At 42.0% G+C, this 23,499-nt stretch overlaps 1 protein-coding gene across 1 annotated transcript in view; it reads right to left on the reverse strand.

Annotated features, from left to right (window-relative positions):
• Positions 1–23,499, reverse strand: part of LOC124602553 (eIF-2-alpha kinase GCN2) — a 308,459-nt gene that overhangs the window by 35,181 nt on the left and 249,779 nt on the right. Inside the window, exons 22-23 of the mRNA XM_047136328.1 lie at positions 15,651–15,881; positions 7,817–7,974 (exon numbers count right to left, since the gene is read on the reverse strand). Coding sequence (XP_046992284.1) covers positions 7,817–7,974; positions 15,651–15,881 — 389 coding nt within the window. The remainder of the gene's footprint in view (positions 1–7,816; positions 7,975–15,650; positions 15,882–23,499) is intronic.

Raw genomic sequence — 23,499 nt, forward strand, 5'->3', positions numbered from 1 at the left:
TTCTGTTCGAGTTCATGGAGGGGTGAAAGCAGTGGAGGCAGCCAGAAACATTGTGTACGGGGATAATGACACTGGACAAGAGCACGGAAGGAAAATGGTTTTCTCATTTTGAGGAGAGTCATTTTGACTTTAGTGACTCTCCACATTTAGGAAGACCTCTGGGCTTTGACACAGATCATTTAAATGTATTAATCCACAATGAACCACATCAGTGTAGTCAAGAACTGACAATGTGCTGAACTGTGATCATTTCGCCATCATGTGACATTTGCTTGCACTGGAGAAGATTCAAAAATCAGGTGTGGGTACTGCATGCTCTACACCACAATCATAAAAATCAGCAGGTGGCAATACATGCATCTCTGCTTGCTTGCCATCAACTGACTTGGGACAACACTGATTGTTCCTATCCCATGTCAACACTGGTGACAAGAAATGGTATCTTTATGCTAACATAAGGAAAAGAAAGGAATGACTGAGCCCAAATAAAGTGGCAACTCACCATACAAAGACCTGCGCACATCAACAAAATATAATGTTACACATCTTGTTGAACAGCAATGGCATGGCGTACCATGAATTGCTTCCATCACTGCTGACATTTATTGTCAATAACTGAGACACCCTGCAGATGCAAGTCAAGAAAAGTGACTAGGAAGGCCACGCGAAGTGATGCTACTCCATGATAACAGCTGCCCGCATTCTGCTAGACTGAACAAAAAAATGCTATGCACGAGTTGGGGTGGGAAATAATTCCACATGTAAATTATTCACCGGATCTTGCACCCTCCGATTTTCACCTTTTCCACTCTCTATTGAACAATCTGAAAGGAACTTCTTTTCCAGATGAAAATGCGCTCCAAAAATGGCTTTATGAGTTCTTTGCCTCAAAACCAAGTTATTTCTGCAGTAGCAGAATCAAAAAGTTACCACTGCATTAGCAGGCTGTTGTAAATAGTGAAGAAGGATATATTATTGATGACTAAACTCTGCTACGTGTCTCTTTTGCGTTTATTAAACTTACAGAAAATGCTATGAACTTATGCACTAACCCAATATATAGGCCAACCATGGAAAACAGTGCATGACTTGCTGCAAGATAGTGTCAGGTGCGTATCTGCTGCAATTCGAGCAGCCGTAATAGGAAAACCATTCAATGTTTGTCACTGTGGAAACATTAGGTTTCCTGCTGGTTAAAGTCTAGGTCTGATGCTATGGGTAGCATCCTTGTGTGTGTTGTGCTGTGGGCTCATATTTAATGATAAAATTGTAGAAGCCGAAGTGCCCAAGCCTGCAGGTGCTGTAAAGACTGGAGTGCACCTCCAGAGAGATACCAGCAGATTGTGGCCCATAATAAAAGTAAGTTGATCCCAAATAGGTAGACACGGAACTTCTTAATGGCAAAAACAATTGCTATGGACTCTTTTACTACCTGCGGGCAGTTCATTTGAGTGGGTGTCAGCATCTTTGACACAAAGGCCATTGGTTGTTCAATAACTTCATCATTCCTATGTGCCAGCACTGCACCAGTGCTGTACAGAGAGGCAACAACAGCCAAAGCTAGTGGACTTGAAAGGGAAAAACAAACATCATCTGAACAGGCCTGGAAGGCTTTGCAGTACCGACCAGCCAGTGTCATCCTCAGCCCTTGGGCGTCACCAGATGAGGATACAGATACAGAGGGGTGTGTGGTCAGCACACTGCTCTCCCAGCCGTTATCAGTTTTCACTACTTGTCAGTCAAGTAGCTCCTCAATTAGCCTCACAAGGGCTAAGTGAGCCCACTTGCCACCAGCAGTGGGCAGACCTGGACGGTGACCAATCCAAGTGCGAGCCAAGTCCAACAGTACTTAACTTCAGTGATCTGACGGGAACCAGTGTTACCACTGTGACAAAGTCGTTGGCAAAAAGTGTGCAAGGCAATGCACAAAGTTGAGCATACCCTTCAGCTGCATGAAAATGTGCTCACAGGCACTTCACTTGTACTGCATGCTTTTGTTCTACAACTGGTTTGGCTGGTACATGATACGGGTCGCTTGTGAAATGAATTTAGAATAATAATATAATAATAATAAGAAGTGATTAGTTGGTTCAGGACAGAACCAATGAAGCCTCGGACAAGCACTGTAATGGTCGGGGACGACGCTTGAATTTATTACCAGATACCCAGAATTAAAATTTTTAACAGAACAACGACTAGCTGATCAGATCCGTGTAATAATCAAAAATAACAGGAACCCCAGTCAGAATTAGAAAACATCAAACAACAAGTACAACAAATACTGGAACAAAATAATGTGCAATCAGAAGAAGAAGAAAATACAGTAATGGATCCCAGAGCAAACAAACAAAGAACACCACGCATCAATTAAACAATCAGAGGAAAACAACATCTTAAGACGGCCACCAGAACAAGCAAAAATAGAACATGAAGTGACACACATGTTAGATATAGAAGAAAAATTTCAGCTAACATATATAGAATACAAAGACACAAATACAGACATTAGACCATTCTTGCAATAGACCACCAAATAACCCACAAGTCGAAACAACAATAACAACTATCAACACAATCATACACAACAAAATAAATGAAAATACAACTATGGAAGAGTTACAACTACTGGTTTATATAGGAGCACTCGCTACACTAAATATACACACTAGGCAGAGATCAGAACAAACCAACACACAGAAGAAACCCATAAAACCAGCATGGCAACACAGGCTACAGATCAGAATAGAAAAACTGAGAGAAGACATCGGACAGCTAACACAATTTATAAGAAATGAAATATCAGACAAAAAACGAAAAAGGTTAGGTAAAGCCTCACAACAAGAAGCGATAGAGCAATTAGATGAAAAGAAGCAGAAATTACAAGCATTGGCCAAACGACTTAGAAGATACAAAAAAGTGAAAATAGAAGGAAACAAAACCAAACATTCAACACAAACCAAAAGAAATTTTATCAGACAATAGATAACACACACATTAAAACAGACAACCCACCAAACATAACAGACATGGAACACTTCTGGAGCAACATATGGTCAAATCCGGTACAACATAACAGGCATGCACGATGGATACAAGCAGAAACAGACACATACAAGATGATACCACAAATGCCCGAAGTGATAATTTTGCAACATGAAGTCACACGAGCAATTAATTCTACGGACAATTGGAAAGCCCCTGGAAAAGATAAAATAGCAAATTTCTGGCTGAAGAAGTTCACCTCAACACATTCACATCTAACTAAATTATTTAACAATATAATAGAAGGAAACATTCCACGTGGGAAAAATTATATATAAAAACAAAGATGAGGTGACTTACCGAACGAAAGCGCTGGCAGGTCGATAGACACACAAACAAACACAAACATACACACAAAATTCAAGCTTTCACAACAAACTGTTGCCTCATCAGGAAAGAGGGAAGGAGAGGGAAAGACGAAAGGAAGTGGGTTTTAAGGGAGAACCCACTTCCTTTCGTCTTTCCCTCTCCTTCCCTCTTTCCTGATGAGGCAACAGTTTGTTGTGAAAGCTTGAATTTTGTGTGTATGTTTGTGTTTGTTTGTGTGTCTATCGACCTGCCAGCGCTTTCGTTCGGTAAGTCACCTCATCTTTGTTTTTATATATAAATTATTTAACAGTTACATTGCAGACCCATACACATTCCCTGATACACTTACACATGGAATAACTTATTTGAAACCTAAAGATAAAGCAGACACAGCAAACCCAGCAAAATATTGCCCCATAACATGCCTACCAATAATATACAAAATATTAACTTCAGTCATTACACAGAAATTAATGACAGATACAACACAGAACAAAATTATAAATGAAGAACAAAAAGGCTGTTGCAAAGGAGCACGTGGATGTAAAGAGCAACTGATAATAGATGCAGAGGAAAGAAATAATAATAATTCAGCTTTCCCAAAAAAAGCTAGCAGTTCCTGAATGTTTTGGAGACAGAGGAGAGAGTCAATAGGTGTGACATTGCAGCGAATGTGTTGGATTCCTTCTTTATTTAGCAGGTGTCCAAGTTAGGCATTTGTCTAAGTGGCACTTTAACCCTATGTCAGGTAACACAGTAAATGAGGTGAAAAGGTTCCACAGATAATTCCGATGTGTAGTGCCCCTGACAACTGCTTCACTGAGATAATTAGTGTAAACAGGGATGAACGTGGTTAACTGTTCCCTGTAACTCTCGAAGCTTGCTGGAGCAGGAATGACCTCAAAAGGCAAATGTTTGTATTTGTGCAAGTCAAAAGGAGTGTTTAGAACGATCATGCGTTGTGATTCCTTGTTCAGCTGGATATTGCAAAAATGCATCAGCACTGTCTATCATAGAAAAATATTCTTCTCTGATAACTACAACAATGTAGGAAAAGACATATTGCTACTAACTGTAAAGATGACACATTAAATTGCAGACAGACACTATTAAAAGACACTTACACATTAGCCTTCGGCCACAGCCTTCGTCAGAAAAAGAAAGAGAAACACACAGTATTCATTCACACAAGCAAGCACACCTCATGCAGACATGACCACCAGCTCCAGTAGCTCAGAATAGAATGCAACTGTCATGAGGAAAGTAAACAGTAATCTGGAGGGGACGGGGAAGAGGAAGGGATAGCAGTGTATGGGTGAGGGGAAGGGAGGGGAGTGCTGTCTGGCAAATTGCGCAGGGACTAGACTGCCAACAGGCGGAGTGTCAGGAAGGTGTGGGCAGGGAGATGGGGAAAAATGAGTGAAAAGGGAGAGGAGCAGGGAAAGATGGACAGGTGTGTTGCCAGAGGGTGCCAAGTAAAAAAGGGTGGGAGACAAGAATGGGGAGGAGCTGATATGACAGAGGGGGTGGAAGCTGTTGGGTGGAGAGTGTGGGGACAGTACATTACTGTAGACTGAGGCAGGGATAATTATGGGAGTTGTCAGCGTAACTCTCATCTACGCAGTTCAGAAAAGTTGGTGGCGGAGGGAAAGATCCAGGTGGTTCAGGTAGTGACGCAGCCATTGAAATCAAGAACGTTACATTCAGCTGCATGTTGTGTGACAAGCTGGTCTACTTTGCTCTTGACCACAGTTTGTGTGGTAGCTGTTCATCTTGTGGACAGCTCACTGGCAGTCATACCAACATAAAAAGCTGTGCAATGATAGCAGCAGAGCTGGTAAATGACATGGCTGCCTTCACAAGTGGCTCGGTCCCTGACAGGCTAGAATGAACCTGTGTTAGGACTGGAATAGGAAGTGCTGGGTGGATGGATTGGATAGTTTTTGGCTCTGAGGACTATGGGACTCAACATCTTAGGTCATAAGTCCCCTAGAACTTAGAACTACTTAAACCTAACTAACCTAAGGACATCACACACACCCATGCCCGAGGCAGGATTCGAAACTGCGACCGCAGCAGTCCCGCGGTTCCGGACTGCAGCGCCAGAACCGCACGGCCACCGCGGCCGGCTGGATAGTTTTTGCACCTGGGTCTTCCACAGGGATATGACCCTTGTGGCAAGGAATTGGGATTGGCATAGGGATGGAATAGATGTTGTTGAGGTTGGATGGGTGACAGAACACCACATAAGAAGAGATGGGAAGTATCTTGGGTAGTATGTCCCTCTTTTCAGGGCATGATGATGGGTAATCAAAGCCCTGGTGAAGGATGTGATTCAGTTGTTCCAGTCTGGGGTGGGTATGAGGGACGAAGGGGGTACTACTTTGTGGCTGGTTCTTGGGGGTGGTGAGAGCATTGAGGGTGTGATGAAAAATGACAGGAGAGATCTGTCTGCAGACTAGGTCTGGGGGATAGTGCCTGTCTGTGAAGGCACTAGTGAACCCTCAGCATACTGGGCAAGGGAGTTCTTGTTGCCGCAGATACGCCTTTCCCAGATAGCCAGGCTGTATTTTGCCTGCGCACAGCCAGAGGGAGCAATTTGCTTTCTTCACTACGCCACGAGTGTGGCCCAAGCACAGTTTCAGTCACCCTAGCCTCGTGGAGTCATTCTAATTTCTGCAGAATGGCTGTCTGCTATGAGACGAGAATGGGGCATGTCCAGCAGAAACTGGGCACTCTGTCTGGAAGCAAGGAAATATGAACCCGGGATCCATAGAGCACCCCAACCCAGGTCCAAATATACATGCGAAAGTGGCACAAATGTCGTAAAGGGAAGATAATTGTGGTATAGATGACTTGAACCTGATCATTAATTGAGAATCAGAACAACAAATTGGTATCCAATCAAAAATGTTTCCAGCTGTGTGACTATCATTACCAAAGAGCATTATCAGATGTGTGACCTCTTTGTAGGCAGCAGTGAATTGATCCCAAAGGGGAATGGAACTGTCACCATACCCGACAAACATTTGGGACGGCACGGCCAATTCTGGGGAACCTTGATGAGCCTTTGCTTGAATGATCACAAAGGAAATGGTTGCTCCTGTGTCCACCTGCAAACAGATGTCTTTGTTCACGATTATAAAGTCAATAAATGATTTGGTAGTGAAAAGATGGCTCTGGGGAACAACTGCCTGAAATTCCTGAACCGTCTTTTGATACATCTGTGGTATGGGTTCAGAAATGCCCATCTTTTCCACAACAGGTGCTGTGTGCCAAGCAATCCAGACAATCCACATGTGTATTTTCTACGAAGCAATCTGGATGTCAAGGAGGACCCCACTGTCCATGTCCAAGGGGAGTGACTGGCTGCTCAGAGACCATCGACACACGAAATTGACGAATCATACTGTCGTCATCTTCATCTGAGAAACGTTTTACAAGTATTCCCTTTCTCCTTTCCCCCACTAAGGGTACGATGTGGTTTCTAGACCACAGCTACTTGCGATCGAGCTACGCCTGAGCGCTGCAGTGTGTACTTCTGGAATGGGAGCCAATTGGACCATTCTATGTTGAACTAAAGAGTGTGCATGTGGGGTTTTAAATTCTTGAATAAGGGGGGGGGGGGGGGGGGGATACAGGGAAGCCCAAGAAACAGAGAGCACCAGTTGGAAATCATTATCAGAGACCCGAGAGGCTGTGAAGTGCTGTTTCAGTCACTATAAATATGTCTCAATTCTCTTTGGCACTGTTAAAGGGCGGAAGCATCGGTGGGTGACACACTGTCTGGGAAATCACTACTGGTTGACCTGGTGGGTATCCTGACTTTGTAGTTGAATCTTAGGAGCTGAGATTCTTGATGGAGCAAATCAATCCGGTGCTGTTGGCATGTTGCTGTTGTAGAAACTGCTGTTGCAGCTGCTGCTGCAGTTCCAAGAGCTGCATGAGTTTTGTGTCCACTGGATGATAACAACATTTTAGCTTATCACCAACTGTTGTAATAAGAATCTGACAAGACTGGAATGAAGCAAAGAACCCACAGAGGCTGACAACAATGAAAAGCAAACATGTGGAGTCTGCACAAGAAACAAACAAGTCCACTGAGTAATCCAAACAGAGAGACCACGACATAGCGAAGCCGAAGACAAAGAACAACACAAGGCAGAGCCATGGTATGGCTAACTTTACAGTACATCCACGAGCACTACTTGGTTGACAAGATGAACATGGCCTTGCAGCACAGCGTGGCCAATGTTGAAGTGGCAGTATTTTCACTTGCAAATGTAGCAGTGCTGCCTAGCAACTGAAGTCGAGTTCCATCCCATCAAGCAGGCTTTGGAAATCACCGGGCTGGGATACCAGACATAGCTCAAAACTTCCACTTTTCTATTCTCAGTCTGTCATATTTGACACCAACAAATGCACGCTATTTTCTTCCCAACATAAAAAGTACTACAGTTCTTACCTGAACTTGGCAAGCATGCCATCATACCGCCCACCAGCTGCAATAACATCAAGTCCAGTTTTCCTACGTTTTTTCTTGAGTTCACAAACAAATTGACATGTCATTCCCGAGTACTGGGGCACAGTAAAAACAAGGCCTGGTGCTACCACAATTGGACACTGTAATGTAAGAAACAATCTAGTACACATTTAATGAAAGTTACATTATCATATTTTTAATTGCTTTTGGCACAAATTCTAAGTTTTAATATGACACTAAATTACAAATAGGAATTATTTAATTAAACTTCATGGTCGAACTACTGAAACAACAACAACAACAACATTATATATATATATATATAAAAACAAAGATGAGGTGACTTACCGAACGAAAGCGCTGGCAGGTCGATAGACACACAAACAAACACAAACATACACACAAAATTCAAGCTTTCGCAACAAACTGTTGCCTCATCAGGAAAGAGGGAAGGAGAGGGGAAGACGAAAGGAAGTGGGTTTTAAGGGAGAGGGTAAGGAGTCATTCCAATCCCGGGAGCGGAAAGACTTACCTTAGGGGGAAAAAAGGACAGGTATACACTCTTGTCTGCTTGTGTCTGTATGTGTGGATGGATATGTGCGTGTGTACGAGTGTATACCTGTCCTTTTTTCCCCCTAAGGTAAGTCTTTCCGCTCCCGGGATTGGAATGACTCCTTACCCTCTCCCTTAAAACCCACTTCCTTTCGTCTTCCCCTCTCCTTCCCTCTTTCCTGATGAGGCAACAGTTTGTTGCGAAAGCTTGAATTTTGTGTGTATGTTTGTGTTTGTTTGTGTGTCTATCGACCTGCCAGCGCTTTCGTTCGGTAAGTCACCTCATCTTTGTTTTTATATATAATTTTTCCCACGTGGAATGTTTCCTTCTATTATATTGATAACATTAGATATATATATATATAAAAAACAAAGATGATGTGACTTACCATACGAAAGCGCTGGCAGGTCGATAGAAACACAAACAGACACATACATACACACAAAATTCAAGCTTTCGCAACAAACTGTTGCCTCATCAGGAAAGAGGGAAGGAGAGGGAAAGACGAAAGGAAGTGGGTTTTAAGGGAGCGGAAAGACTTACCTTAGGGGGAAAAAAGGACGGGTATACACTCGCACACACAAACATATCCATCCACACATATACAGACACAAGCAGACATATTTAAAGACAAAGAGTTTGGGCAGAGATGTCAGTCGAGGCGGAAGTGCAGAGGCAAAGATGATGTTGAATGACAGGTGAGGTATGAGTGGTGGCAACTTGAAATTAGCCGAGATTGAGGCCTGGTGGGTAACGGGAAGAGAGGATATATTGAAGAGCAAGTTCCCATCTCCGGAGTTCGGATAGGTTGGTGTTGGTGGGAAGTATCCAGATAACCCGGACGGTGTAACACTGTGCCAAGATGTGCTGACCGTGCACCAAGGCATGTTTAGCCACAGGGTGATCCTCATTACCAACAAACACTGTCTACCTGTGTCCATTCATGCGAATGGACAGTTTGTTGCTGGTCATTCCCACATAGAATGCATCACAGTGTAGGCAGGTCAGTTGGTAAATCACGTGGGTGCTTGCACATGTGGCTCTGCCTCTGATCGTGTACACCTTCCGGGTTACAGGACTGGAGTAGGTGGTGGTGGGAGGGTGCATGGGACAGGCTTTACACCGGGGGGCAGTTACAAGGATAGGAGCCAGAGGGTAGGGAAGGTGGTTTGGGGATTTCATAGGGATGAACTAACAGGTTACGAAGGTTAGGTGGACGGCGGAAAGACACTCTTGGTGGAGTGGGGAGGATTTCATGAAGGATGGATCTCATTTCAGGGCAGGATTTGAGGAAGTCGTATCCCTGCTGGAGAGCCACATTCAGAGTCTGGTCTAGTCCCGGAAAGTATCCTGTCACAAGTGGGGCACTTTTGTGGTTCTTCTGTGGGGGATTCTGGGTTTGAGGGGATGAGGAAGTGGCTCTGATTATTTGCTTCTGTACCAGATCGGGAGGGTAGTTGCGGGATGCGAAAGCTGTTGTCAGGTTGTTGGTGTAATGGTTCAGGGATTCCTGACTGAAGCAGATTCGTTTGCCACGAAGACCTAGGCTGTAGGGAAGGGACCGTTTGATGTGGAATGGGTGGCAGCTGTCATAATGGAGGTACTGTTGCTTGTTGGTGGGTTTGATGTGGACGGACGTGTGAAGCTGGCCATTGGACAGGTGGAGGTCAACGTCAAGGAAAGTGGCATGGGATTTGGAGTAGGACCAGGTGAATCTGATGGAACCAAAGGAGCTGAGGTTGGAGAGGAAATTCTGGAGTTCTTCTTCACTGTGAGTCCAGATCATGAAGATGTCATCAATAAATCTGTACCAAACTTTGGGTTGGCAGGCCTGGGTAACCAAGAAGGCTTCCTCTAAGCGACCCATGAATAGGTTGGCGTACGAGGGGGCCATCCTGGTACCCATGGCTGTTCCCTTTACTTGTTGGTATGTCTGGCCTTCAAAAGTGAAGAAGTTGTGGGTCAGGATGAAGCTGGCTAAGGTGATGAGGAAAGAGGTTTTAGGTAGGGTGGCAGGTGATCGGCGTGAAAGGAAATGCTCCATCGCAGCGAGGCCCTGGACGTGCGGAATATTTGTGTATAAGGAAGTGGCATCAATGGTTACAAGGATGGTTTCCGGGGGTAACACATTGGGTAAGGATTCCAGGCGTTCGAGAAAATGGTTGGTGTCTTTGATGAAGGATGGGAGACTGCATGTAATGGGTTGAAGGTGTTGATCTACGTAGGTTCAAATGGCTCTGAGCACTATGGGACTCAACTGCTGAGGTCATTAGTCCCCTAGAACTTAGAACTAATTAAACCTAACTAACCTAAGGACATCACAAACATCCATGCCCGAGGCAGGATTCGAACCTGCGACCGTAGCGGTCTTGCGGTTCCAGACTGCAGCGCCTTTAACCGCACGGCCACTTCGGCCGGCCGATCTACGTAGGAAGAGATACGTTCTGTGGGGGCTTTGTAACCAGCTACAATGGGGCGGCCGGGATGATTGGGTTTGTGGATTTTAGGAAGAAGGTAGTAGGTAGGGGTGCGGGGTGTCGGTGGGGTCAGGAGGTTGATGGAGTCAGGTGAAAGGTTTTGCAGGGGGCCTAAGATTCTGAGGATTCCTTGAAGCTTCGCCTGGACATCGGGAATGGGGTTGGTTACTTTGGCAAACTTTGTATGTGGTGTTGTCTGAAAGCTGACGCAGTCCCTCAGCCACATACTCCCGATGATCAAGTACCACGGTCGTGGAACCCTTGTCCGCCGGAAGAATGACGATGGATCGGTCAGCCTTCAGATCACGGATAGCCTGGGCTTCAGCAGTGGTGATGTTGGGAGTAGGATTAAGGTTTTTTAAGAAGGACTGAGATGCAAGGCTGGAAGTCAGAAATTCCTCGAAGGTTTGGAAGAGGGTGATTTTGAGGAAGAGGAGGTGGGTCCCGCTGCGACGGAGGATGGAACTGTTCCAGGCAGGGTTCAATTTGGATGCTGTTTTGGGGAGTTGGATCATTAGGAGTAGGATTAGGATCATTTTTCTTCGTGGCAAAGTGATATTTCCAGCAGAGAGTACGAGTGTAGGACAGTAAATCTTTGACGAGGGCTGTTTGGTTGAATCTGGGAGTGGGGCTGAAGGTGAGGCCTTTGGATAGGACAGAGGTTTCGGATTGGGAGAGAGGTTTGGAGGAAAGGTTAACTACTGAATTAGGGTGTTGTGGTTCCAGATTGTGTTGATTGGAATTTTGAGGTTTTGGAGGGAGTGGAGCTGGAAGTGGGAGATTGAGTAGATGGGAGAGACTGGGTTTGTGTGCAATGAGAGGAGGTTGAGGTTTGCTGGAAAGGTTGTGAAGGGTGAGTGAGTTGCCTTTTCGGAGGTGGGAAATCAGGAGATTGGATAGTTTTTTGAGGTGGAGGGTGGCATGCTGTTCTAATTTACGGTTGTCCTGTAGGAGGATGCTCTGAACAGCCCGTGTGGATGTGGGAGAGGAAAGATTAAGGACTTTTATTAAGGATAGGAGTTGACGGGTGTGTTCATTGGCTGAGTTGATGTGTAGGTGAAGGATTAGGTGGGTGAGGGCAATGGATTGTTCAGTTTGGAACTGGTATAGGGACTGATGGAAAGAAGGGTTGCAGCCAGAGATGGGAACTTTAAGTGTGAGGCCTTTGGGGGTAATGCCAAATGTCAGACAAGCCTGAGAAAATAGAATATGGGAGCGTAATCTGGCTAGGGCGAAGGCATGTATGCGGAGGGAATGTAAATAGGTTGTCGATACTACACTTGTCTGTTTTCTGCTAGATTATTGCTGTGGGGTGTGGGATTGTTACCAGATAAGATTGACAGAGGATACTGAAAAAGTGCAAAGAGCAGCTAATTTTGTATTATCACAAAATAGGGGAGAGAGTATCACAGATATGATACAAAAGCTGGGGCGGCAATCAATAAAAACAGACTTGTGTGTTGTGGTAAGATCTTTTCACAAAATTTCAATCACCAATTTTCTCTTCCAAATGCAAACATAATTCATTGATTATCAGCTATAAGGAAGAAATGACTGTCATAATAATATAAGAGAAATCAGAGCTTGCACGAATGTTCATTTTTCCCACATACTACCTGACAGAAATTGTCTGAAAATGGTTCTGTGAACCTTCTGTCTAGCACCTGGATGCAGAGTAGTGATGTAGATGCAGACAGAAGTTACAAGTATCTCAGCCTCTATCAGCAATAAAAAACTATCTGCTATAGGGGAGATATATAACTGTTAGCTGATTTTTTAAAATTACTATATGTGGATAAAATCAGAAATGCATCAAAGGGGAAGTTAGAAACGAAGCTAGAGCAGAACACCAAGCTGTCATCAACCCGAAGGTTGGTTTGAACAGCACATTATTTGAAGTAATAATTAAAACAATTTCAAGTACTTTTAGTTCTTCCACTTCTGGACTAAAATTTTAGAAAAGGGAATACACTGTACAATTCTGAGATTCCGTACCATGCTTCATCATCTTCATGTTCTTCCAGCAAGCCGGTTAAGGTGTTCTGAAGAGTTTGCCACCATTTTGCTATCTCAATATTCTTCTTGTTTTGATACTGTTTCCGAGTTTTCTCCTCTAGTCTTCAGGTCTTCCTTACGCTGATTCTGGGTCATCCTGTTGGTCTTTTCCCCTGCACTTTTCTATCCAAGTATTATATTAACAGGTGGTTATCCTTCATTCTCTTCATACAGCTGAACCACATGTATTGTGCAGTATTCAATCTCTCAGTCTTTCACTGATCTACTTGCATCTCTCCTCTGACATCTTAATTCCTAATTTTCTCTCTTCTAGTGTGCTGATTGCAGAAACTTCATTTCGTTTGCTTGTAACTCGCTCAAATCTGCCTTCTTAGAAACACAACAGTCCACGCTACGGAATCCAAACTGATCTTCCCCAAGGTCGGCTTCTACTAGTTTTTCCATTCGTCTGTAAAGAATTAGCATTAGTATTTTGCAGCCGTGACTTATTAAACTGATAGTCCGGTAATTTTCACATCTGTCAACACCTGCTTTCTTTGGGATGGAATTATTATATTCTTCTTGAAGTCTGTGGGTATTTCGCCTGTCTCATACATCTTGCTCACCAGATGGTAGAGTTTTGTCAGGACTGGTTCTCCCAAGGCCGTCAGTAGTTCTAATGGAATGTTGTCTACTCCCGGGGCCTTGTTTCAACTCAGGTCTTCCAGGGCTCTGTCAAACTCTTCACGCAGTATCATATCTACCATTTCATCTTCATCTACATCCTCTTCCATTTCCATAATATTGTCTTCAAGTACATTACCCTTGTATAAACCCTCTATATACTCCTGCCACCTTTCTGTTTTCCCTTCTTTGCTTAGAACTGGGTTTCCATCTGAGCTCTTGATATTCATACAAGTGGTTCTCTTTTCTCCACAGTCTCTTTAATTTTCCTGTAGGCGGTATCTATCTTACCCCTATTGAGATAAGCCTCTACATCCTTACATTTATCCTCTAGCCATCCCTGCTTAGCCATTTTGCACTTCCTGTCGATCTCATTTTTGAGACGTTTGTATTCCTTTTTGCCTGCTTCATTTACTGCATTTTTATATTTTCTCCTTTCATCAATTGAATTCAATATTTCTTCTGTTACCCAAGGATTTCTACTAGCCCTCATCTTTTTACCTACATGATCCTCTGCTAACTTCACTACTTCATCCCTCAGAGCTACCCATACTTCTTCTACTGTATTTCTTTCCTCCATTCCTGCCATTTGTTCCCTTACGCTCTCCCTGAAACTCTGCACAACCTTTGGTTTAGTCAGTTTATCCAGGTCCTATCTCATTAAATTTCCCACCTTTTTGCAGTTTCTTCAGTTTTAATCTATATAACATCCATAAGTGAATAAAAAATAATGGGGAAAGTGCATTTCATTCTGTGCAATAAATGGAATGTGAGAACCAAATACAAAATAAAATGGAGAAATATCCAGGTCAAATGAAGTATTGCATCTCCTGCATATCTCAAATTAGTGTGGGCTTAGATCCAATGTGTGGGGAAAAAAAATTTACAAACAAAACAATACCTAAAATAAGGACAGTCTGCAGTTTAAATCTTTGCACAGCTATGAAATCAAAATCTGCTACCAGGTAACGCACTCATTATTACCTCCCTATTCCACCCTGTGCCTTATTGGAATTTTGTCAATATGGTTGATGAAGCATGTCCCAATCTTTGTTAGCGGCCCTCCTGAGTTCACACTGTGTGATGGTTCCTGTGACAGTGTATTATAAGTTTCAACTGGCCCCAAGCATTCTCAGATGGATTCAGTAGGTACTGCAGGCCATTTCATTAGCTCGACTGAAAGAGTTCACAAGATAAGGGTGGTAGGCCTGTGCATTACTGCCTTGAAGGATAAACCCTGTCGCTGAAATTTTGGTTTTAGAACTAGACAAAAAATTGGAGAACCCTCAAGGTAACATCCATAGTGATGAGAGGCGTTGGACATATATACCTGTACGCAAATGATACATGCCCAAAACATGACAAACTCATTTCCCTGCTGAGACTGTCGGAATGCACACCTGAAATGTGTATTAGTAACTGGCCACTTCCACACTCATTTACAACGATTATCAGGCACTGGACAAATCCAGCATTTGCCAGAGAAGAAAACCTGATGCCACTGATTTTAGGTTCCATTCCAGGTCCTCCTCACCTCCCATTTCTGTCACATTCTCCTTGGCAGGTCTATGAGCCATAACTTATATGTAGTGATCATCAGTTGATGATGTTAACTATGGGTGACCACTACGGGACAGATATTCAATGTTTTGTGTCTCACAGAAGAGCCTGAATGTTCAAAAGACAGTAGTCTTGGGGTACATACATAATGTATGTAATGTAAGCTTCAAATGACATCTGAGGCATATTGAAAGGCTGAAAAACTTACACAACCCACATTTTCCTCATCACTATGGGAGCCAGTACACGCTACTGAATTGCGCTCAGAATATAGGTCTACTTTAACTACCATTATTCAGGTGGTCATACATACTGAATTTCTGTGATCAAAATGTGCTTGAAAATGACGCAATGTCAAAATCAGTGAATTGCACACATTAAATAAAGCACGTTAGCATACGACCTAAAATGGACAATGTTTTCATTTGTGAAGTACTGAGAAAGCCATTTTGCGTTATTATTAAAAAAAATTAATCACCCTCTTCCAAACAATAACTACACAGTTTACAGTACAACATACTTATTTACAGGTGTAGCATAAACTCACCTTTACACCAAGAGCTTCAGTGTGGCTAACAATCATCTCAAGTTCTCTAATGGCTTGCTTTGCAAGGGTAGCAGCTTCGCCTTTCCTTCGGGTAATGCTACGGAAATTCATTGCCAGTTTTTCGATAGAGCATTCTGATTCAATGAATGCAAACAATGAATCAATAGCTTGGTCGGTAAGGCACAGGCTGATCAGTCGAGTCTGCAGCTGAAATCTGGAATACTTCTCATCCTGAACAGAAGAAATTGTAAGTAAAATTTGAAAACATCATGTACCTATTTACCACATAGAAAGTATAATCATTTGCTTACGTCTACAAATAAATCAATGTGGAATAAAATGTTCAAATGAGAATGAATGAAGCATTCAAAAGAAATTAGAAACTTATAGTAAATTTAAAGTAATGTATGGTATGTAAATTAGTAGAACTTCAAAATAATGTGTGTATATGTGTGTGGACCAAGAAATGCATTCTGAACAGATATGCTAGATCCATTTATTAAAGACTGTAATGGAAAGCTGAATGTTGTGGGCGCAAGGGTTTTTTCATTTAGATGACCATCCATCCAATCCAGGTAGCAATAGCTGTGGGAAACCTAGAAGTAACATGTAAGGTCAAAAGAAATGCCTCTTACAGGCAAGAGTATTAAAATCCTAATGGTAAATTGCCAAAGCATTCACTATAAAGTGCCAGAGTTTGAAGCACTCATGGAAAGCAGTGAACTCACATAATACTACACACAGAAAGCTGGCTGAAACCTAACATTGAAAGCAGTGATATTTTTGGGGAAAATTTACGTGTATGTCAAAAGGACAGACAAATGGTAAATGGAGATGGTGTATTTGTCATATTAGACAAGAAACTCAAATCCATTGAGGTAGAAATTGAAGTTGAGTGTGAGACTGTTCGGGCAAGACTCGGTAGCAGTGATGGGAATGCAATGATAATTGGATCCTTCTATCATACACCAAATTCATCTGCTGACGTAACCAAATACTTAAAAGAGAACATCAGTCCACTTGTATGTAAGTTCCTCATCATACTGTAATTATCAGTGGAGACTTTGCTCATCCAACAATTGATTGGGAAACTTACAGTTTTGTTAGTGGTGGGTGTGATTAAGAGATCCTGTGAAACTTTACTAAATACCTTCTCTGAAAGCCATCTAGAACATATGGGAACCCTACTCATGATGGAAATATATTGAATCTAATGGCAACAAATAGACCCAATGGCTTTGAGGATGCCCACACCGAAACTGGTTATCAGTGATCATGATGTGGTTGTGGCAGCAATGATTACCAAAGTACAAAGGATAACTGAAACAAGCAGAAAGATATAAATGTTCAGTAGACTAGATATAAAATCAGAAGTGTTGTATCTCAATGAGGAACTTGAAACTTTCAGCACAGGGCAGACGCATGTAGAGGTACTCTGGCTCAAGTTTAAAAGAATAATTGACCATACACTGGGCAGATATGTACCCAGTAGATCAGTTAATAACAAGAGGGAATCACTGGAAAAAACTTCTAAAGAAACAGAGATTGCCAATGTGTGATGACTTCAATGACTAACGTAGCAGAATATTGTCAAGTGATCTTTCACAGATTCCAAAGAAATTCTGGTCATCGTAAAGGCTGTCCGGGCACCAGAGTTAGTGTCCAGTCCTTAGTGAATGAGTCAGGATGAAATTGAAGGTAACAATCCAAAAACTGAAATGCTTAATTCCATTTTCAAATGTTCCTTTACAGAGAAAAACCCAGGAGAATTGCCCCAATTCAATCCTCATATCACTGAAAAGATGAATGAAATTAGTATTAGTGTCAATGGTGTTGAGAAACAACTGAAATTGTTAAAATTGATGAAAGCTCCAGGGCTTGATGGAATCCCAGTCAGATTCTACACTGAATTTGCAGTTGAGTTAGCTCCTCTTCTAACAATAATCTATTGCGGATCCCACGAAAAGAAAAAATATTGCGGATCCCACGAAAAGAAAACCATGCTCAGTTCTTGGAAAAAGGCATAGGTCACATCCATGTACAAGAAGGGTAGTAGAATGCTTCACAAAATTACCATCTAGTAACCTTGGTATCAATTTGTTGTAAAATCTTAGAACATATTCTGAGCTCAAACATAATGCGATATCTTTTACAGAACGCATGGATTTTGAAAACTTTGATCATGTGAAACCCAAGTTGCACTTTTCTCACTACATACTGGAATCTCTGGATTAAGGCAATCAAGTAGATGCTGTATTTCTTTATTTCTGAAAAGCATTTCACTCAGAGCCACACCTACACTTACTGTCAAAAATATGGTCATATGGAGTATCAAGTGAAATTTGTGACTAGATTGAGGACTTTTTGGTAGGGAGGACACAGCCTGTTACCTCGGATGAAGAGTCATCATCAGATGTAGAAGTAATTTTTGGTGCACCCCAGAGAAGTGTGTTGGGACCCTTGCTGTTCATGTTGTATATTAATGACCTTGCAGAAAATATTAATAGTAAAATCAGGCTTTTTGCAGATGATGCAGTTATCTATTATGATGAACTACTATCTGAAAGGAGCTGCATAAATATTCAATCAAACCTTGATAATATTTCACAGTGGTGCAGAGATTGGCAACTTGTTTTAAATGTTCGAAATATAAAATTTTGCACTTCACAAAACAAAACAAAAAGTTAGTATCCTATGACTATAATATCAATGAGGCACTTTTGGAACTGGCCAACTCATACAAATACCTGGTTGTAACACCTTGTAGGGGTATGAAACGGAATGATCACATACATTCAGTTGCAGGTAAAGTAGGTGGTAGACTTCAGTTTATTGATGAGAATTATGGGGAAGCCCGATTAATCTATAAAGGAGATTGCTTACAAATCATTTGTGTGATTGTTGTAGAAAATTTCTGAAATTTGTTGAACCCATACCTGATAGAACTAACAGGGGATATTGAAAGTATACAGAGAAGGGCAGCACAAATGGTCACAGGTTTGTTTAATCCATGGGACATGGGAGAAAGTCACAAAGATATTGACAGTACTGAATTGAAAGACTCTTGAAGACAAACGTAAACTATCTCGAGAAAGTCAATTAACAAAGTTTCTAGAACCGGCTTTAAATGATTACTCTGGGAATATATTACAACCCCCTATGTATCGCTCAGATAGGAATCATGAGGGTAAGAGTATAATAATTACTGCATGCACAGAGGCATTCAACAATCATTCTTCTTTCATTCCATACATTTACTGAACAGCAAGAAACCGTGATAACTAGTACAATTGGACATGCCCTCTGCCATGCAGCTCATGGATGTTTGCTATGTATAGATGTGGATGTAGATTCTGAAGCAACAAGAACAGATTGTGAAAATCTTGGATTTTCTTTTTACGGGTGCTGTCAGCCAAATTAATAATAGAGAATTTGAAAAATTGACCACCTCTATAAGATTTCTTTGCTTATTACTTAGAATGCGAATTGCATGCGCACCCACCCACCCACACACACATAGGAGCTGCAGGCACTGATGCTCATGCTGAGGAATGAGCTCCCACACATCTTTGCCTTCCTTGCAATCTGGCAACTGCCTTACATAATCAACAACACACTTGTAGTGTTATGCTACGTCAAAGAAATAAGAAGTAGAGATAATCCATTATAAACAGGTCTGTTAAGAAACATGTTATATGTTTCACGGTATTCTGAGACATTTTTTCAGACCAAGAGTGGAAAAATCAGGTGTCAAGGGGTTTATGGTGTTACAGGGGGGGATGATCGTCATTATACTGGTTTGAAGAAAATACCTCCATTTGGTTTTTATTCTTTTTGTGGCAAACTAAAACAGCCCACAAAAGTATTTAGAATAAGACTTGCACATAGTCTGAGTTGCAATTTCGAATAGCTTGGGAAAAACTTATTTTTTTAATAATGAGTGATACCATCACCATGACAAATTCAGTATATTGTAGTATTTGTTTTTGAGAAAAGTTAAATTCTGCAAATATATCACTTCTAACTGGGTTGTTGGCACTAAACTATCAGGTGAAACAAGGACAGGCATAGTGAATAATTTCGTTTCCATTTCTGAACCAGTCATCTCTTGGAATCTTGAGATGAACTGGTTCATCTTTGATTTGTTATCACTGAAACTAGCATTTTCAAGTAATTATAAAGCAGCCAGGTGATGGAAGAAAATGAAATTGCCATTCTCATTTGCCTTTAAAACACACACATATTTGAGATTGGTTTTGTGCATGTCAATTGTTAGCTTCTCTTTACCCTGTGGCAACTAAGTAAAGTTGTCCAGGTGCACAGTTATGTTGCTGTGAACACTAGGTCTAATATCCATTCTAAACCTTTCAGCTATTTCACACTGAGGAAATAAGATATATTTCCTCACACATACCAAAGAAAACAACAAGAACTTTTCTCTGTCTAATCCAATAAATTGTGCTCTGGTGAGTTATGTCCATGCACCCTGGTTCCATAGCTTTTAGGAATCCTTTAAACTGATGGTTATTTACTCAATGACATCACACAAAATTTACACACTTCATCACAGCTTTCATTGCTTGACAGAGTTACACTGTTTCAGTACACAATGCCTCTTCATAAATAAACACATGACCAGTCAAACCATCTGTCCTGAATACACTTTTCAGTTAATTTCATAAATGAACAAGGATTTGGTGATGTATGACCACTTATTGTGTATTATCTGCAGCTACAGAACGGATTGTCTCCCACAGCAAATTCATACTGTTCACTAATTCACAAACAGCGTCATTAATATCCAGCGTTGGTGGCATAATCAAGAAATCAGGAAGCTCTTCTGCTACTTCCAGCTCTTATCAACACCATGCATAAATGGTTGCTTGAATAAAAAACTGAACAGTGTCCAATCAGCCACTGTTTCTTGTCAGTGAAAACAGTGGGCCACATCCTGGAATGTGTATTTCCCTCACCATTTGTTAACAACTTTGGGTATTTAAAAAAAAATAACAACTCACTGTTTAATAATATAATGGGGAATGTCCAACGAGTGTTGAATATGGCGGACTGTGATTAGGAGTTTCATATTTGCAGTGGTTCTGGAAATAATAAAAATAAGTAAACACCACAATGCATTATATTATTGGATAATCCATGTATTAAGCGAAATTATGAGTGGAGTGGAAAACAAAATAAAACTTTTTTTTCTGAAATTTACTTAAGTGGAATACAAAATAACACATCAAACAATGGAATATCCACTATTGATGCCACCTCCCTGTACACTAACATTCCTCATGCCCATGACCTTACTGCTATTGAGCATTACCTCTTCAGATGCCCTCTGGATTCCAAACCAACAACCTCCTTCCTAGACTCCATGACCAACTATATCCTCACCAACAATTACTTCTCCTTTGAAGACATTACCTACAAACAAATCCGCGGTACGGCTATGGGCACCCGCATGGCACCATCCTATGCTAACCTATTCATGGGCCATCTGAGGAATCCTTCCTAAAAACACATAATCCTAAACCTCTCACTTGGTTCAGATTCATTTATGACATCTTTGCTATCTGGATTATTCACATTCCTCCAGAACCTCACTAACTTCTCCCCCATTTGCTTCACCTGGTCCTACTCAACCCAACAAGCCACCTTCCTAGATGTTGACCTTCACCTCAGAGATGTCTATATCAGTACCTCCGCCCATATCAAACTTACTAACCACCAGCAATACCTCCACTTTGACAGCTGCCACCCATTCCATACCAAGAAGTCCCTTCTGTACAGCCTAGCCACCCGTGGTCATTGCGTCTGCAGTGACGAGCAGTCCCTCTCAAAATATACCGAGGGTCTCACTGAAGCCTTCACTGACCGTAATTATCCTCCCATCCTTGTGCAAAAACAAATCTCCCATGCCTTATCTTTCCAGTCTCCCACCACCTCCCAACGTCCCACACTCCGGCCACAGAGGAGCATTCCCCTCATAACTCAGTGCCATCTGGGACTGGAGCAACTGAATTACATTCTCTGTCAGGGTTTTGATTACCTCTCGTCATGTCCTGAAATGAGAAATGTCGTGCCCACTATCGTTCCCACCCCTCCTACTGTGGTATTCCGCCGTTCACTGTACCTACACCATATACTCGTCCATCCTTACACAACCCCTGTTCCCAATCCCTTACCTCATGGCTCATACCCCTGTAATAGACCTAGATGCAAGACCTGTCCCATACATCTCCCTACCACCACCTACTCCAGTCTGGTCACTAACATCACCTATCCAATCAAAGGCAGGGCTACCTGTGAAACCAGTCATGTGATTTACAAGCTAAGCTGCAACCAATGTGCTGCATTCTACGTAGGCATGACAACCAACAAGCTGTCTGTCCACATGAACGGCCACTGACAAACTGTGGCCGAAAAACAAGTGAACCACCTTGTTGCTGAACATGCTGCCAAACATGATATCCCTCATCTCAATGACTGCTTCACAGCCTGTGCCATTTGGATCCTTCCCACCAACACCAGCTTTTCTGAATTGTGCAAATGGGAACTTTCCCTGCAATACATCCTATGTTCCCGTCACCCTCCTGGCCTCAACCTTCGTTAGTCACTATCCTCACCCATCCAGTCACCTCCCTGTTCCCATTCCAGAACTACACAGCCGTCATTTCACCGCCACACCCAGTCTTTTAATTTCTCTCCTTTCCATTATTTACCCCCTCCCCCCTCTGCGCCTTCTCTCCTACCCTCTGTCTAAACTGCAACACTTCACTGTCCGCCACTCCCACTATACTATCCCTCCCCCTCCCTACCCCAGCCTCCGCCTTACCCCCACCTAGTCGCCACTCCCATCATGCACTGGTGCTGCTGCTCACAGTGTGGTTTCAGGGCTATAATTGTGTGAATCTTTTTCTTGTGCCTATCACGACTCAGCATCTCCGCTATAAAATAACATATCATATTGAAATGATTTGTCTTAAGACTATTGCTGGCAATAAGACTTGCAGCCCATTAAGGAATGGACCTACATACAATGTTTCAATGAAAATTTTGATATGCAAATATGCGATAAGTCTAAAATCATTCTTTTGCAGCTAGATTTTGATGCCCTGTTATATGCATAGTCCTAAGAGAGAGATGTGGCTTTCATAATTTTTTTTGTATTCACACCTAATTTTTATAGTTTGTCTTTATAAAATATTCAGCAATTCCTAATTTCATTTTGCTGGTGGTCAGGGCACTGTTTATATTCAGTGCATCTTTCTTCAGCCATGTGAATGGTTTGTCCAAATATACTTTACATTACGACAATACTGAAAATTGTCAAAAAGCAATCATAAAACAAGGTATCAATACACAAAAATTTTGGAAAGTATCTATCCCTTCTGGAACTGTATACAAAGAGGCCATAAAAATCTGGCTACAAAAGAAACTGACATGGACAATGTTTTCAACTTAACAAACCATGGAATCAAGCAGCGAAGCTGTTCCAAACACAGTAGAGGCAGAACACTGAGCAGGATTTACGCTATGGTTCAAGGCATCAGTCTGTAGAAATAACCTGATTTTCAAGTAAATTTAAAATTGATAACCAGATTGGAAAGGGAGGACAAACGGAAACAATGAAAAATTATCATGAGCTGCATCTGCAGAAGGCACAGGCAGCAAGTGTGAATCTCAGAATTCAAATAATGAAGCTTCTCTGGAAATAATGTCTTAGCCTACTACTGCAAGCAAATTACATGGTTTAATCTTGGAATTAATAACATTGGGAGCAGGAAAGCAAGACTCTTTTGTGGAATGAAACGGATAAGTTGAAACTGGGGACATGCATAAT

Source organism: Schistocerca americana, chromosome 1, assembly GCF_021461395.2.
Source record: "Schistocerca americana isolate TAMUIC-IGC-003095 chromosome 1, iqSchAmer2.1, whole genome shotgun sequence".
Lineage (NCBI taxonomy): Eukaryota > Metazoa > Arthropoda > Insecta > Orthoptera > Acrididae > Schistocerca > Schistocerca americana.